The 15323-nt window shown below is 39.4% G+C and overlaps 2 protein-coding genes across 4 annotated transcripts in view; one reads left to right on the top strand and one right to left on the bottom strand.

Moving 5' to 3' along the window:
* ada (adenosine deaminase) overlaps positions 1-3950 on the top strand; it is a 20824-nt gene extending 16874 nt beyond the window's left edge. For both annotated transcript variants that reach the window (XM_082519420.1, XM_082519421.1), the window contains 3 exons: positions 635-702; positions 812-941; positions 1973-3950. In XM_082519420.1, the coding sequence (XP_082375546.1) occupies positions 635-702; positions 812-941; positions 1973-2077 (303 nt within the window). In that variant the 3' untranslated portion in view covers positions 2078-3950. The remainder of the gene's footprint in view (positions 1-634; positions 703-811; positions 942-1972) is intronic.
* pkig (protein kinase (cAMP-dependent, catalytic) inhibitor gamma) overlaps positions 2467-15323 on the bottom strand; it is a 27990-nt gene continuing 15133 nt past the window's right edge. The window contains exons 1-3 of one of the 2 annotated variants that reach the window (XM_082519423.1): positions 12835-13001; positions 7202-7383; positions 2467-5069 (exon numbers count right to left, since the gene is read on the bottom strand). In XM_082519423.1, the coding sequence (XP_082375549.1) occupies positions 4987-5069; positions 7202-7355 (237 nt within the window). In that variant the 5' untranslated portion in view covers positions 7356-7383; positions 12835-13001 and the 3' untranslated portion in view covers positions 2467-4986. Of the gene's footprint in view, positions 5070-7201; positions 7384-12834; positions 13002-15323 lie in introns of those variants that run through there. The other variant, XM_082519422.1, reaches the window with a different exon arrangement.

Genomic DNA, 15323 nt, shown 5'->3' with positions numbered 1-15323 from the left:
ACATGGCAGAATGTGACAAGGACACAATATTTGTGTCCTTTTCATGCAGTTGATCATCTTAAATAAATGAAACAACATATGAACACAAAGAAACCTTATCTTTAGAGTGCTTCAGCTACATATATACCAGCTCTATGTCATGGCTCTTTTATACGTCATGGGTAAGAAGATTTCTGCAAAGTATATAGCTGCGGATCCTCAATTTTAGCTCTTGCAAGAAGTTCCTCTCTCCTCCGTCCTTCAGATGTAGTTTAGGAATGAAGACATCCTTTGAGATGGGACACTCAGATTGATTTCACAAGTAGGAAGTTTTGAGGAGTTAAGGAGGTACAGAATAAAAAGAAAAGACCTTGGAGTAGTCTCTGATGCCTTAGTGCGGCACTTAAGGGATCTATGGCATCATTAATTCCAAGTGTGCTTTTCCTGCCACAAGTCAAAATGTCTACTGTGAAAAAGGTGTTTTAGAAACACCTCATCTTGTGTTTACATCCTTTTGTTGTAAGGAGAATCAGGGAAGCATTGAGGCGACCTTTGTCGTGATTTGGCGCTATATAAATAAAATTGAATTGAATTAGAAAAAAAAAGACCGGAATATTTTGGCCTCTCAGTTTTGCCTTTGCTGTTCTGATTGCAGACGTGTCCTATTTCGAGTAAGCTAACAGGTGCCTGCAACGCAGACTTCACCACACACCCTGTCATCACGTCAGTTTCTGTTTTTTTTTTTTTTTTTATAAAAAAATTTCAATTATTTTATTTAAATATTAACTAACTTTGGGCATCTATTCATTTTCGTACTATTTCTTTCGTGCAGGTTCATGAAAGACAAAGCTAACTACTCTCTGAACACAGATGACCCTCTGATCTTTAACTCCAACCTGCATCACGACTACCAGACAGCACACCAACACATGGGATTCACCGAGGAGGAATTCAAACGACTGGTGAGATCAAATGCATGAATAATCATAGCAGTAGTTCACAGGAAGAATTCATTTGAATATGGTTTGAAAAGAAGGCAGGGGGTGTAATTGCAAGGTATATTGCATCGTTAATTGAAGCAGGGACCAAACCTTCCATGGAGAAATAATCCACTGTTCACCGAAGAGCCTCAGACGCACCAATTGAGCTTCACATCCAAGTTCCACCAGGTTTGGAATAATTTTCAAAGAGCTTATTAAAAGGATGGTGACACTGACATTTTAATTGGCTTTTTTCCAAGAGCGAACTTAGATCAATGCTCATTTAATCTTTATAGCAGATTGTGAAGCTACATCCAGGAAACAGCTAGCATAGCTCTATAGAGGTAACGAATATGAGCTATAAAGCTCAGTAATTGCAACATTGTGGTTAAATAAAGACTAACATAATGTAAAAAGGGCACATTTTGATTTTACTGGAGGATTAATTGCCAGACTATTTCCTGACCGGGAACAGTGACAGAAGAGAATGCCTGTCATCACTGGGAGTATGACAGGTGTCTTTTCATGCCATATTGCACCAGGATTCACAGAAACTCTGGTCCAAAGTCACCAATTGTGGAGTTACATTTTAGTTTTTTATTTTATATATGATAAGCAAGCATAAGTATTCAAAAGCACAACAGTGTCATTAAGCAGTAAGCTGCAGCATTCTGCATCGTTTCTGCCTTCATCAATCTCATCTCATCAATCTTTGCTGATTCAGGACATTTATTGCAAAACTAGCAAATGCAAATTGTGTTTTAAAGATTAATGCTTCAGTAGCTCCATATATTTCTCTGTGCATTTATCATATAACATCTGTATATGAATTTGAAGATGCACAAGACACTGTTTTTCTCCTGTACCTCTATATTCACTGCACATACATGAGTATGAAACTTCTAGCTGACTGCTTACTGTTGATGAGAGTGTGACTAAGTTCCCAGATTCCTGAACCATTCCCTAAAAGTTAATTCCCCAGCTCAATGTGAAATCTGTCTTGTGTCTTACAGAACATTTGCTCTGCACAGTCAAGCTTTCTACCTGCCAAGGAAAAGGAAGAGCTGCTTAAAACACTCAATGAGGCCTATGAGATGATCCAGAGCACTGCCTTTTAACCCTGACCAGTAATTCTGAGGAGAAACCTAAAGCAGGGACAAATCACTCTGAGACCTTAATCTTCCATGTGATGCAGTGGAACATGTTTTTAGTCATTTGTAACCCAACAAACAACATACACAGAATATTACATCAGATATGCTGTTTACCAATGGGAAGCATCCTTCATCTTACATACCTGTATATCATCTGTTTGTGTATTTAGCAACATTGCATCTGATTACAAGGTGCAAGCACAAAAACCACAAAAATCAGAAACTATACATAATTTAAATTTGGCTGTGCTTTTTTTTTTTTTTTTTTCCTTCTTGCACATCTCTAGATCGCTTCCAGCACCACTGCTATTTTTATATTGTTCCATAGAAGGCCCATTGTGTACGCTTGTGACTTTCACCACAGACCTCCAACAGAGAGAAAACATCAGCTGTGATGGCACACGTGGCATTAAAGGCACAGAAGTTTTTTTTTTTTTTTTAACACAAAAAACACAAAATCTTCACTCAAAACCAGCCCTGGTTACCAGAATTGGCTCCCTGTGGCTTCATCTGCCTCGTAAAATGAAAATCTAATTGAAGGTGTCTGGGCTAACTCTAAAATGACAGGGAGAGGAGCTCATTCATGGTGGAGCTACTCTTTTGCATTGAACAGATCTCACTGAGGTGGTTCAGGCAGATTCAGGAAACACCAGATTGTCTCTCAGTTGGCTTAGGAAAACACTGGAAGCTGTAGGAGGAGCATATACTGCAGTGGTAGGAAGACAAGGGGACAGAATAAGATGTCTATGAAGGAATCTAAAAACAGCAGCTGTGCTGGAAGTGGTAAAGAGATGCAGAAGAAGATAACCTTGAAAGGAAGAATACCCAAATGTACACTTGGGTTTTTTGGATTTTTATGGGCCGGATCCCAGATTTCTTTTTAATCATACTTAGTATTTGCATAGCTTTAATGTGTTAGTTATGGGTGCTTGTTTTGGACATAGTCAGGGTCCCCTGCTGTGTCCAAAAATATAGAATGAAACATATTGTGTTATATCAGAACTTTGGATATACAGGGTGAATCAAAAAGAATCATCCGATTTCAATGTGCTTTAATTCTGCAGCCGTTTACTCCAGACACGTTCGCAAAAGTGTGGGAGGAGTTTGACTCTCGTACGGACATACGCCGCGTGGCCCGAGTACGACACATTGATCACTTGTGAACGTTTTGTATGTAAAATTTTATATTCAGCCATATATTTTAAACTTTACTGCAAGCGTCTATGTCCATTGTTTAAACGAAAATAGCCTTTTGAAATCGGATGATTTTTTTAATACATCCTGTATTTATCATCTTGTGTTTACATCCTTTTGTTGTAAGGAGAATCAGGGAAGCATTGAATGCACAATTACACTTCTAAGTAACAGGTTTAACACATAACCAGACTGGAAAAGGAAAAATAGGGGAGGTTATTTGTAGTTCACACCTTAAATGTTCATGTTTGAAGAAAACAATGACATGAAGGATAACTGAAAGCAGTGGAGGCTAAGAACTGCAAAATATAGTTCACTTTCAATATCCACTGTTCAGTTGCAGGTGAAGTATCGTAATCCAGTGTTAGAGACATGTGCTTTTTCCCTTGTATGTGCAAAACTTCAGGGCGTGTCAGGCGAACACAGCTCAATACCAAAAGTTTAGCCTTACATGTGTACACTAGGTGGCACACTACTGTTACCTAGATAGACAACATCTGACTATGGTTTTGCATTTGATAACTACTCTCTTTACTCTTGTTTGATGTATGTATTTATTAAAAATTTTTAAAAAAGCACATCCATTTATAACCACATTTATGGAATTTATAAGAAAACAAAATAAAAGCTACTATAAAATGTTCCTGCTTGCCATCATTTATTTTCTGTGACAGTTTAAATCAACAGTAACTTTAAATATCTTTCAAAGGAAGCCCGATCATTAATATGAAGTAAACTCTGTGATCTAATCATTTATCAAAAGCCTCGTAACCCCCAAATATTGTAACTAAAGATTTCTTTATTGTATGAAGAGATAAATGGGAGTAAGGGGCCAAGCTATGTGGAAATGTAAACATTAGCTTCCTGTGGCCACTAAAACACACAAAAGCAGCATTCAGTTTTATTTATGGTTCTGGTGCAGCTTAACCCCGAAATCATTAATCCCGGTTTGGCTGAGAGTCACCACCTTCACAACTTCTATGCCTGCTCTGGTTCAGATTTTAAGTACGGCAACCTGCAAAATATAGTTAATTATCAACAAAAACATAAAATACAAACGTTGCAGTAATTCATAAGTATTTTATTACACAAAGAAAATTGCTATCACAAAGTTATCACTGAACATTTAGCAATAAATATGAATTTCCATACACGACAGTAAAATGGGGACTATGTTGGTAAATATATAAAGAAAAGACTCGACGGTGAAACTGAACACCAGGATCACAAACACACACACATACATAGAAAGAAAATGACAAACAGATGATAATGAATACCCCTCCATGACAGTCCCACATTAGGCTGGAGCAACATTTCGAGTGTTGTTATGAACGAATTCTGTTTAGCTCAGTCCATCTCCGCAGACCTTAATCCAAAGTTTCTGTGCTTTCTTCTCTCGTCAGGAATATAAATAACTAACAGAGTATAAAGCAAAAGCGCAGCATCTCAGCTGTCAGTTCTACTCTGTTCTGTTCCCCGTGGTACAATCGGATTCAATAAAAAGGCGAACATTTGGAGCCCCCGAAGCTCCAAAGAGGCCGGCAGTGAGCGAAAGTGTCCTCATGTCCAGTCAAGAGAACCAATACCAACACTCTCCATTTCCTTACTCCATGTCTCTCTACTTTCACCTGCTTCCTCTCTACATTTCTCTGCCTCCCTTCGGTCTCTGGCTGAGCTTAGGATGGGCCTCCGCTTCCCTGGGCAGCTTGGCTATTGGAGCCCTCCGCCTCTGGGGCTGGGGAGGACCCTGGGTCTCCTCCTGCCAGGTCAGGGAGAAAAAAAAAAAGAAAGATACTTTTAATTTCACTCTAAAAGAGATACGGCAATCCAAGTAGTAAGAGAATCCTGAGGAAGGAAATACAACTTCCTTCAGCAGCCCAGTGTTAGTATGCTTTGACTCTTCTCACAATATCAGCATCCTGTGGTTTGATTTATCTCGGTCATTTAATTGTCAACTTATGGGAAAATTGTCTTTGACTGAAAACAAAACCAGCAAGAACAACCGTGTAACACACAACAATGCAGTCTGGTACAACTGACATTAAGACACCTTCCTCTTAAAAAGTAGACCTTTGACTAAGACCGAAGGATGCCACAACGATGTGTCACTGTGCTGCAGTTACAATTAATTTAACACTGAGACAACAATCAAATCTCACCGAGACCACAAACTGAGTGAAATTGTGTTTCTGTGGTATATTTTGGTGCATCTAGTACAGGCGGTGTTTTGTCAAAGAGATAAGACTTTAATGTGGCTTAGATCAAAGTAATAGCCTTGCACAGATAAGCAGGAATTCTTCTCAACTAGCTTCAGGATGATGAATTGTGGTTAAACTGTTTTTTTTTTTCAGAGTAGAAATCACAACAGTTCTTTCAGCTCCGGTCTGGCAGAAAGAAGATTTGGCAGATTAATGGTGCGATTCTGGAAGAATTTTACAGATATCTGTGAGAAACAACAACAAAACAAAGGACTTCTAGTAGTATGAAATCTTCATGTAGCTCAGGCCTCTATAACATTCTCACTGCTGTTCTCCAACAGACTCAAAAATAGTTTTCCTTCTCAGATTTAAAGCCATGTCTTTATTTTATTTGCCTGACTGTAATCACAGAGGGATGGAGAAAATGTGACTTTTCTTTACTTTTAGACTTTAATTCATTTAAATGATTTAAGTGGCGTCTCATCAGCATCAATTAATCTTTCTTACAGTCAACCAAATACCCAAACTGGTCTAACCACAGACTCTAACCTTGTGCCTCATGCGTACTCGTTTTACACCTCTGAACATCATTTTAAAAATTCCTTTAAAATTAGTTAATAATTAAAATACAACCTCAGATGAGCAACATAAAAAAAACAGCATGCTGTGATTTATTAATATTAGATAACAAAAATGAAAATACAGAAGCCAACATGATGATCTTAAAGAAGCAGTTATTTCTGTGCATCAGTAAGGCCATATCCAAACACTTTGAATAAGTCTATCATTCTACAAAGATTATTCAGCAGAAAAAAATCCAATATGTTGCCCAGGAGTGAATGTCCCAGTGAAATAACCCCAAGGTCAGATTGTGCAATGCTCGGAAAAATTACAATAAACCCCAAGAATTCCATTTCAGTCATTTCAGACAGGTCTCAACGAGCCTTAAAGTTCATGACAGTACAATTAGAAATAGACTGAACAAGTACGGTTTGTTTGGAAGGGTTGCCAGGAGAAAGTCTCTTGTCTATAAAAAGAACATGGCATCTTAGGTTTGCAAGATTGCTTCTGAACAAACCGCAAGACTTCTGGTTTGGACAGACGAGACAAAAGAAGAAAGGTTCAGCCATCGTTGGCAATCAAGTTGAAACTTGATCATGCATGCCTGCACTTGCTTCTGAAAGTGGTTCTACAGGCTATCGAATCATGAGGGACACTTACGGTAGTTCTTCATGCACAATTCTGCATTTCGGCTCAGTTTTTGTTAAAAAAAAAAATGACATGGTGCAATGTGTCATATGTTACCGTTCATATGAAGTTGTATTATAATGATTTAATACCTTCTAAGGACCTATTGTTGTTTTTTTAAATATTATTATTTGGGGGGGTTTTTTGTCATTATGTTCCAAATTAAGAAACCTACATTTAATGTTGTAAAACAAATAAATAAATAGATTAATCTTGCTAAACAACTGATATCTATGTAGCGTTAACAACTGGCTAAGGCTCCACAAACAAATGAGCAATCCCAAAGTCATGTCCATCTTTTACATACAGTCTTTGGATTTTATACTGTCGGCCAGTATTTGCCAAGCAAATTCTTTGTTTGTAATATGAAAAACTATATGCTTATTTTCTCTGATTTGCTTTCACACTGTATAACACACATTCATTCTGATGTGGCATTACTGACCTGCAGCCTTCAGGTCCATCTCTGCCATGTCTTTGGTAAGTTCACTGGTGCTGGTCGCTACTGACCCCTCTCCTGAGATGTCGGGCACTGCGTTCCTGCGGCCTGTGCGATCACAGTTGATGAAGTCTGAATACGACGTCTCCACATCCATCATCTGCCCATGACCAGCGCTCTCATTACACCTGCCAGAGGGAGGAGGGGGTGTCAGATGGCTATGGAAGTGTTGCAAGAAGCAAATAAATCACTGTGTTGTCTCCTTTCAAAGCCGTGGGTGTACTTTTTCCACTTTATCCTGTGCATTTCTACTTCGGTATAGCCAACAAGACATGTAAAATACTGGTAAGTAAGTGAAAAATCACTAAGAATAACCAAAACGGAGAAAAAAAGCAGCTACTTAGAAACAATTCTACAGTGGAGGGATCACCAAGAGGAAATTAATAAACAGATTAATGAAGGTGTTCGTAATTGCAATTTCTATTTTGGTATACAATTAATGACACTCTTAACATCTGTGCTAATTGGTCATCCTAATTACACTGGGGAAAGGGGGTCTCACTAACAGTGGGGCCTGTCGACTAGAGTTAATTTGTCTGTCTTAAACGTACTTACAAAAGAAAAAAGAAAGAAAAGGGTGAAAGCTTGAGAGAGTGCCAGTCAATGTGGAAAACAAGGGTAAAAACCTAAACTCATTAAGAAAAAACCCCCAGCAGGGATGTGGCCAGAAAGAGTCCCAGCAAAACAAAACAAACAAAACCAAATCAAGCTCCCATTAGCTTTTTATTCCTCTTCTGCTTCCTGTTCTCACTCCATACTTAACTAGGTCATGGACACCGCCAACCACTAAGACACTACAGAGTCAGTATTCCTCAGAGACAAGAACAATAATAATACTGCTCCAGAAAAGAAAGTGATAGAAAAGATAAGAAAGTAGTCCTCTGATGCAAACATGGGGTCACGGAAACCCAGAGACTGCCAGCAAATGCCATCACAGCTGCTGCTCTCCTACAGCTTTATTCCCTGAAGGTCCCCCCACAGGCTAGCACAGAGAGCAAAGACCTCTCTGCTCTGTATGTGCAGCATACATGACTACATCTACAGACTTTAACTCTCTGTTGAAGCATTGTTAAGTCACAACTGAACAGCTAAACAGCAAAGCCATGAATCTTTAACAGACTTGAGGGCGAGTTGAGGAATGAGAGGGGAATAAAAATGAGCTGGCAGACGCAGAAACGACACGCTGACCTGGGGCCAGTCTGTTCCCAAACTCTTTCACTCACATTCCTTTTGTATCGTTCAAAGGGTCCCGCAATTGTTTTCTTTTCTTTCACAGTGCGTGTGCACCATGCCAAAAAGGAAGCACCCAGGGTCGTTCACTGAGAGGTCAGTAGCAGCTGCAGATGTAGGCAATGCTGACTGGGAAATCTGCAGTGAAGGGCAGGCTGTAAGCCCCCGTAGGTAAGAGCAGTACCTCTGAAAATGTCACTGAGTTCTGGACTACTGGCATTTCCCTGAGTGCTTCTACCAAACACAAGAGCCACTCTGTATTCACGACAGCAGATGGTGGTGTGATCCTCTGATAGATTGTCATCTAGATAGCAGAGCTATACAGTCATTGGTGACTAAAAATCTCCGTGGGAGACCAGTGTCTCACAGGTTCATTAGTACACCTAAAGTACCACCTTTTCCTGGAGCCCAAACAATCGAGGCTTTCATTAACCACCAATTAATCTTGATATTAGCAGGAAAACATCTGTGAAATTTCTGATTTTTCTTTTCAGCAAGTTCAATCCTATACCTTTATTTCTGGATTACACTGAACAAAGACACAAAGAGATATTATACTAGTGCTAATCAATCACACACAATAAAGAAAACAAAAAACAAAACACTGACGGGCAAAGTGGGAAACATAATCTAGTAGCAATGTAATGTTCTGATGGGAAACTTCAGGTCCAGGAATTCCCTTTAAAGTGGACTATTATGCTACTTTCTTTTCTTGGACTTTACTAAAGAAACATTGTATCTCACAATCACCTTGATGCAACACATCACCTTATCCAATGTTTGAAGCTGTTGAGGCCCATCCCCCTTCACTTTCAGGCTACTTTCTTCTGATTGAATACCCCTCACAAACAGAAGGTCTGAACAACATATGGGCGGGGTCTTTCACCTTGCTTTATCATGTTACGGCTAGCCTATAAAATAGCCTGACCTTTTTCTATATGCGTGTTTAGGAAGGTGGTTTTAATCCTGTGGTAAATTTATGTAAGTGCCATAATATTCAAACCTATCCTGAGATTGTAGTTTATTGGGTAAAGGTGCACAACTGGGCACATGTTATACTGTGTAGTTAACACTGTTTAAAAATGAAACAATAGGTTTAATTGTTGAAATTAAATTGCTTAACAAAGTAGCAGTGTTTCCAGTTTTAAAGAGTATGAACTGAATATCTTCTTGGTTTTGAATGCTGACTGGGGAAAAAAGGAAGACAAATTACAGGGAGAGGAATTTTGAAGGAAAATTCCCACTTCCTTCAATGGAGCAAACACCATACACAATAGAGGCATAATGACAATGCAAAATGAAAACACAGGCTACAGCTCCAAAAACTATCACCAAGAGCTGTTAGTACCTAATAAAATCAAGGGACGCTAATTTACTGTAAACTCTTTATTGTTACAGCCACTTAAGAGAATGTTTGTTATTCCAATGAATATTCAAAGACGATGTGTGAAAAATATTTGCGTGCTAGCTTGTTTTGTTGTAAACTCAGGGCAAAACGGCTTGCGTGGATCTGACATAAGGTAACAAAATACTCCGAGCCAAGAAGCACTCTGTCTCATAACCACCCATCCACTTTCTTAACCGTTTATCCAGTTCAGATTCACGGGAGCCTATTCCAGCTGTCAGCTGTCTCATAACCTCCCCATAAAAATGCAAATTGTTGTTTTTATGTTTTTAAGTCAAACGTGATTAAACCAACATGTTATAATACGTCAGGAGTGATATTCTGGACTAGTGAGCAGATGCACCAAAGCAAACATGAGACAATCTAGCCTCTCATCTAATCCTCTGCAAAAAAAAGAAAAGAAAAGAAAAGCTAATAGACAAACCAGCATATCAGTTTCTTTAAATTGTAGTTGATGCTCTATGAAGACAACGATTTCACATCACATTATAAAACAATCACTCAGGCATGCTCCTAATGAGTGCAATTTCTACACAGAATGAAAGATTTTAATGGGAGATCTATCGAACAAACAGCGAACACTGACTGTGTGTTCAGTGCAGCAATGACTGAACTTGTGTGGTTTGTTATGCCTTTTTCTTCTCCACCAGCCCAGTTGTTATATGGCTTATGGAAGTCTCATTTAATTGCCATTTGTTTGTTTAATTAGTTGGCTTCCTTGCACATGTGGATCAAATCCTACCATGAGATTATTAACAGGTTTCCATGGAGGGATGACGATGATGATGGTGATGATGCCTTCTGCTCTTCAGCTGGTGTTTACACTCTTCTGTGCCTGACTGTCTGGTCTCAGCTGTGATGGAAGCGGTTTAATGGTGGTGCATCTCACTCGATACCGATATCCACACAACCAACTGCGATGATGAACTTGTTTTTGTGGCGCTGGCTCGACTGACTGAAGCAGTGGAGCTTTCGGCTGTTGTTCACATGACGCGATTTGTATAATGCAAATGGATATGGAAAGTTACTAAGGTGCAAGGTATTGTATAAAAAATAAATACATTTTAAAAAAAGAACTTCAAGAACCTTTCTTCTAAAAGTAGTTAACTACAGGTCTTGTTTGATTGGTTGCATGCAACCAACCTACTTTAAAGGTGATGCCTTCAAAGTGCTCAATCATGACCCCAAAACTAAAGCATGTTCATCCTAAACTTATAATACATGACAATCAGCAGCAAACCTTCATGTTTACAAAGTTGAAACTAGCAACTGTTTGGCATTTTTGCCTGATAGATGAAAAGTCCAGAAGATAAGCAGACCTGCCCCTTATATCTAGATGGCCTTTTAAAGATACACTGTACAGTACGCTTAACAAATCCACCTTCCACACAGATTTGATTCATCCCCCGCTTTCATGTGGAAATGTCAACAGTACTAAATTCCAGGAATTATGACTTATGGTGCTCTTAAAGTGCATGTCCTAGTTTGATTAAAAAGGCGCCTTTATGCGAAAACCCAGGGCAAGTACACAGAGGGAAACTCTACACTGCTGCAGCTGGAAACACTGCCACCAGACAAATGTCACAGGTGTGTGTATATACACTTGAGACAATATAACAACTCAACACTCCAAGGGAAATTGCCACATCCCAGCTCACAAGCTGAACTCCTCTCTTTCCCCTTCTTTTTCCTGCTCTGCATTGCATCTGTCAACAGTTTCTGATGTAGGCAATCACTTTCAGGGAAACATGCCAATTCAAATTCATATTCCTGCAGTATTATCCCACACACACAATACACTTTAGCCTATTGTGAATGAAAGCAAAGGCTGAAGAAAACATGTACAACAGCAACATCAACTGTATACAGAGAGGGTTCTGACAGGTTTAAACATGAACTGTGACCACACTGGGTGAGGTGACATGTAACCGGAGAGGTTGGGGCATGTAGATATTAGAAACAAAAGCCTTTGAGTTCACTATGGGAATATGAGTCAGCACAGTTACTTATGCTGGGCCCATTAGAGAGGCAAGCGCACTTCAGTCCCAGCGGAGCCTTTTAAGCCTGATTTGTGTGTAATAAGCTTGTATTATCTGCCATAACCCACACAAAGACCAACTTCTTTGCTGATTCTGACATCCATTAGGGCCATCTACCTGTCCAACTTCAACTCAGTCAACTAGTTTTTGAGAAGTCCTTGAGTAGGCAAAAACTTTCCATATCACAGTCATCTGCCTCATCTTAAAATTTCCACTGGCCTATTTCTGGTGGTTTAGAGTTAATAAAATCCAAACAAATGAATCATGTTAACAAGAATTGTTTGACTAAACAGCTGGTTGACTGACAGAAAATGTATTTGCAATCTAGCAAGGTTTAACAGAGGAATACGTTCAACTGTTTTTGTGAGAATTTGATGCTTTTATTTTACTGTAAAACAGTAAAATTAATGTTTTGGGGTTTCGACTGCTCGCTGGACACGTCGGGGTGTACAAAGACATCAAAATGATCCTTCTGTGTGTATTTGTTTAACCCTCCAACAAACGAAGATTAATCTTGAAAATAATTACCCAAACGAAAGCTACAACAGAGAACACAATAATTACTATATTAACAACACAATGCCAGTCTGAGCTTCCCAGATGCCTGCGAGAAGACTTCATTTTATCCAAAACACAACAATTTTCAGTTTACTGTGATTATAAGCAAATTAAAGAAGCCAATCCTTCTAATGTAGAAGCTGAGTCTGTTCAAACTGCTTGAAATATATAGCATTTCAATTTCTGCCAGTTTGTCACTTTTCCACATTTATAAAGAACCACAAACATCTTCTTGATTTGAATCTTTACTAGCTTGCAGTTCCACATACTAAAACTTTGTTTTATTTACGTACAAACAGTGCATTAAAACAGGTGACAGAGAATTAACGTCAAGCTGTCTCTCTTACCAAAGTAATCAGAGTTGCTTCATCTCCTCTCAGGTCCCTGCACACAGACACAAAGTATTTAAGACAAACGCTCCTGAATCGGTTCACCCTCCAGTGCAGAGCGTTGCACTCTGAGAGCACCATAACACTAGTGTGCTCAGCTCTTTGCCCTCCTGCTCGCCGCCTCTCAGCCCCCTTGAAATGTGGTCTGGGCACTGTCTATTCACATGATGTCAGCAGCTGCTTGCTTGACAACAAGCCCACTCCAAACACAAAGGAGCTGTATTTCCTCATCAGGATTAGCATTGTTGTTCCTCCCTGGTCTTCCTCTCATAAATAAATAAATAAAAGCTCTGTCCATTCAACTTTGTGTGTATGTGTGCCCCATATCCTTCCTCTTCTTATAGGACCCAGGCTGGGTGGGAAGACCTAATTTCCCCTGGTGAAGTGACTATTGCAACTTGGCAACCCATTAGCTTTTGCTCTTCAGTAGCCTTTTACTTGTGCACTAGGAAAAACTTTCCCTGCTGAGGAGACAATAAGACGCTGCTGTAAAGAGGTTTTCAGCACCTCTCTCTCACACCGGCACTAAAATCAGAGGATTACGATTAAGTCACAGTAGAAGCCTCCATCTTCTCTGTCAGACATGCAGAATTATCACTGATAACACTGGATACTCAATGCAATTTCCCATCTCCTCTCCACTGAGCGGAGATACCGAGAACGATCACTGCCACTCTCATATAATTGCCATCCTAAATGAGCGTACTGAGCTCCCACGCCTTAAGGCATTATGAATCAGCTGAGGAACCGGAGATAAGAAGGCTGACCAAGGCTATTAGCATCAGCTACTGTGGAAGAGTCATGAGTGAACTTATGAATAAAACAAAAAGGAGCTGCATCTTCAGAAAGCTTCAGCCAAATCAAAAATCAATCTCACTCGGACAGATTATCTCAGCAGGCAAGCAGAAGAGCAGCTAAGTTGTGGTTCCCCACTTCGTAAGCCTGAGCACTTCAAAGATCAATTCCCAGCATTTGTTTCTCAAGAGAGATCAGTGCTGGAGAAAAACACACATATGAATGGCTTTGCTCCAAAATGAGTTCTCCACCATTAAAAATGACTCCAACTCCCACACTGACTACCATCATATTCCTCTAAGAAGAGCTACAAATTAAAGATTTTACTATGAAGCATTTTGCCTGTACAAAGACATGAAAAAAGGAAAAGGCGTTTTCGAAAAACGCTTCACAGCACATTGCAAGTAAGGCTGCAACTGCAGATTATTTTCTTGATTAGTCAACTTGTCTGCAGATTCCATTTTCTTCCAATTATCCGATTTAGGGTTACGTTGGGCCTGCAGGATATTACACTTGCAATTGGACAAGAGGTGCACCGTGGACAGATCAGCAGTGTATAGCAGGGCTAACAGAGACAGATGACCATTTGTGCTCGTATTCACACCTACCTTAGAATCACCAATTCACCTATTACCCTAACATATTGATTTGTGGTATTGTATTTGATTTAAAATCAATTAGATTAGAATTTAAATAAAATTCCCCAAGCATGTTTATTTAACTCAAGTCAGCTTTAAGAGATCTTTTTAGACTCTAAAAATACAGTCTGCACATTAGAGAGGCAGTCATACAGGAAAGATTCAAAACTTGAATGAGATTTGCACAGACCAGGACTGAAAGGCTTGGTCATCACAGAGCTTCACTTAAGCATCAGTAATATTGGGGCCTGTCCAAAAGCCCAAAGGATACTAATAGATGATATCCACCCCAGCCACAGTCTGTTGCCTGTCTGGATGTTTCTTTGTTTGAATGTGAAATTACGGAACTCGTCCACCATACTTAGACTATAGCAACTGTATTTTTCAGGATTATCATTTAAGGAGCATTTCTCTTTGTTTTTTATCTTGGACAGGTGACATGTAGAATCTTTAAAGTAATTCTGAAAAAACAAAACACTGAAGTTGTATTATCCCAAGATCAAAGCTCAGTCAAAACGTATGTGAATAAGAGTTGTCCGTTTGTTATGTCTTAAAAAAATATAGAAAAAGAAAGAAAAGAAAAAAAACCCTGACCCTATTTGTTTTTAGCAGGAGTCAGATCGACCATCTCTTCCCCTGCCTGAGAAACTTCAAGCTGCACTGGCTTTCAGGGAATTAGAAGGTCAGAGTTTCAGCGAGTTACTAAACCAACACAAGTCTTGGTGGTCAGAAAAAAATCAATCCGAAACGTTACAGGCATCCTGTGTGGTTAAGTATGAGGTCTTCTTCATTTTGTTCTCCAGGATGCCAGGATCAGTGTTTCAGGTGGGCTGATGGTACGTAATGACTCAACATTCTTCCTTCTTAGTTGTTGAGGTCACAAGACGCCAGCATGTCGCCACAACAGATCAGTTAGCTCAGCGATCCCCAACCTTTTTTGCGCCACAGACCGGTTTACGTCCGATAATATTTTCACGGACCGGCCTTTAAGGTGTCAGGGATAAAAACAACAAA

This window comes from Aulonocara stuartgranti (assembly GCF_965226115.1).
Source record: "Aulonocara stuartgranti genome assembly, chromosome: 20".
NCBI classification, from domain to species: domain Eukaryota; kingdom Metazoa; phylum Chordata; class Actinopteri; order Cichliformes; family Cichlidae; genus Aulonocara; species Aulonocara stuartgranti.
Note: the sequence above shows the minus strand (reverse complement) of the source record. Positions and strands in the feature narration are given on the sequence as shown.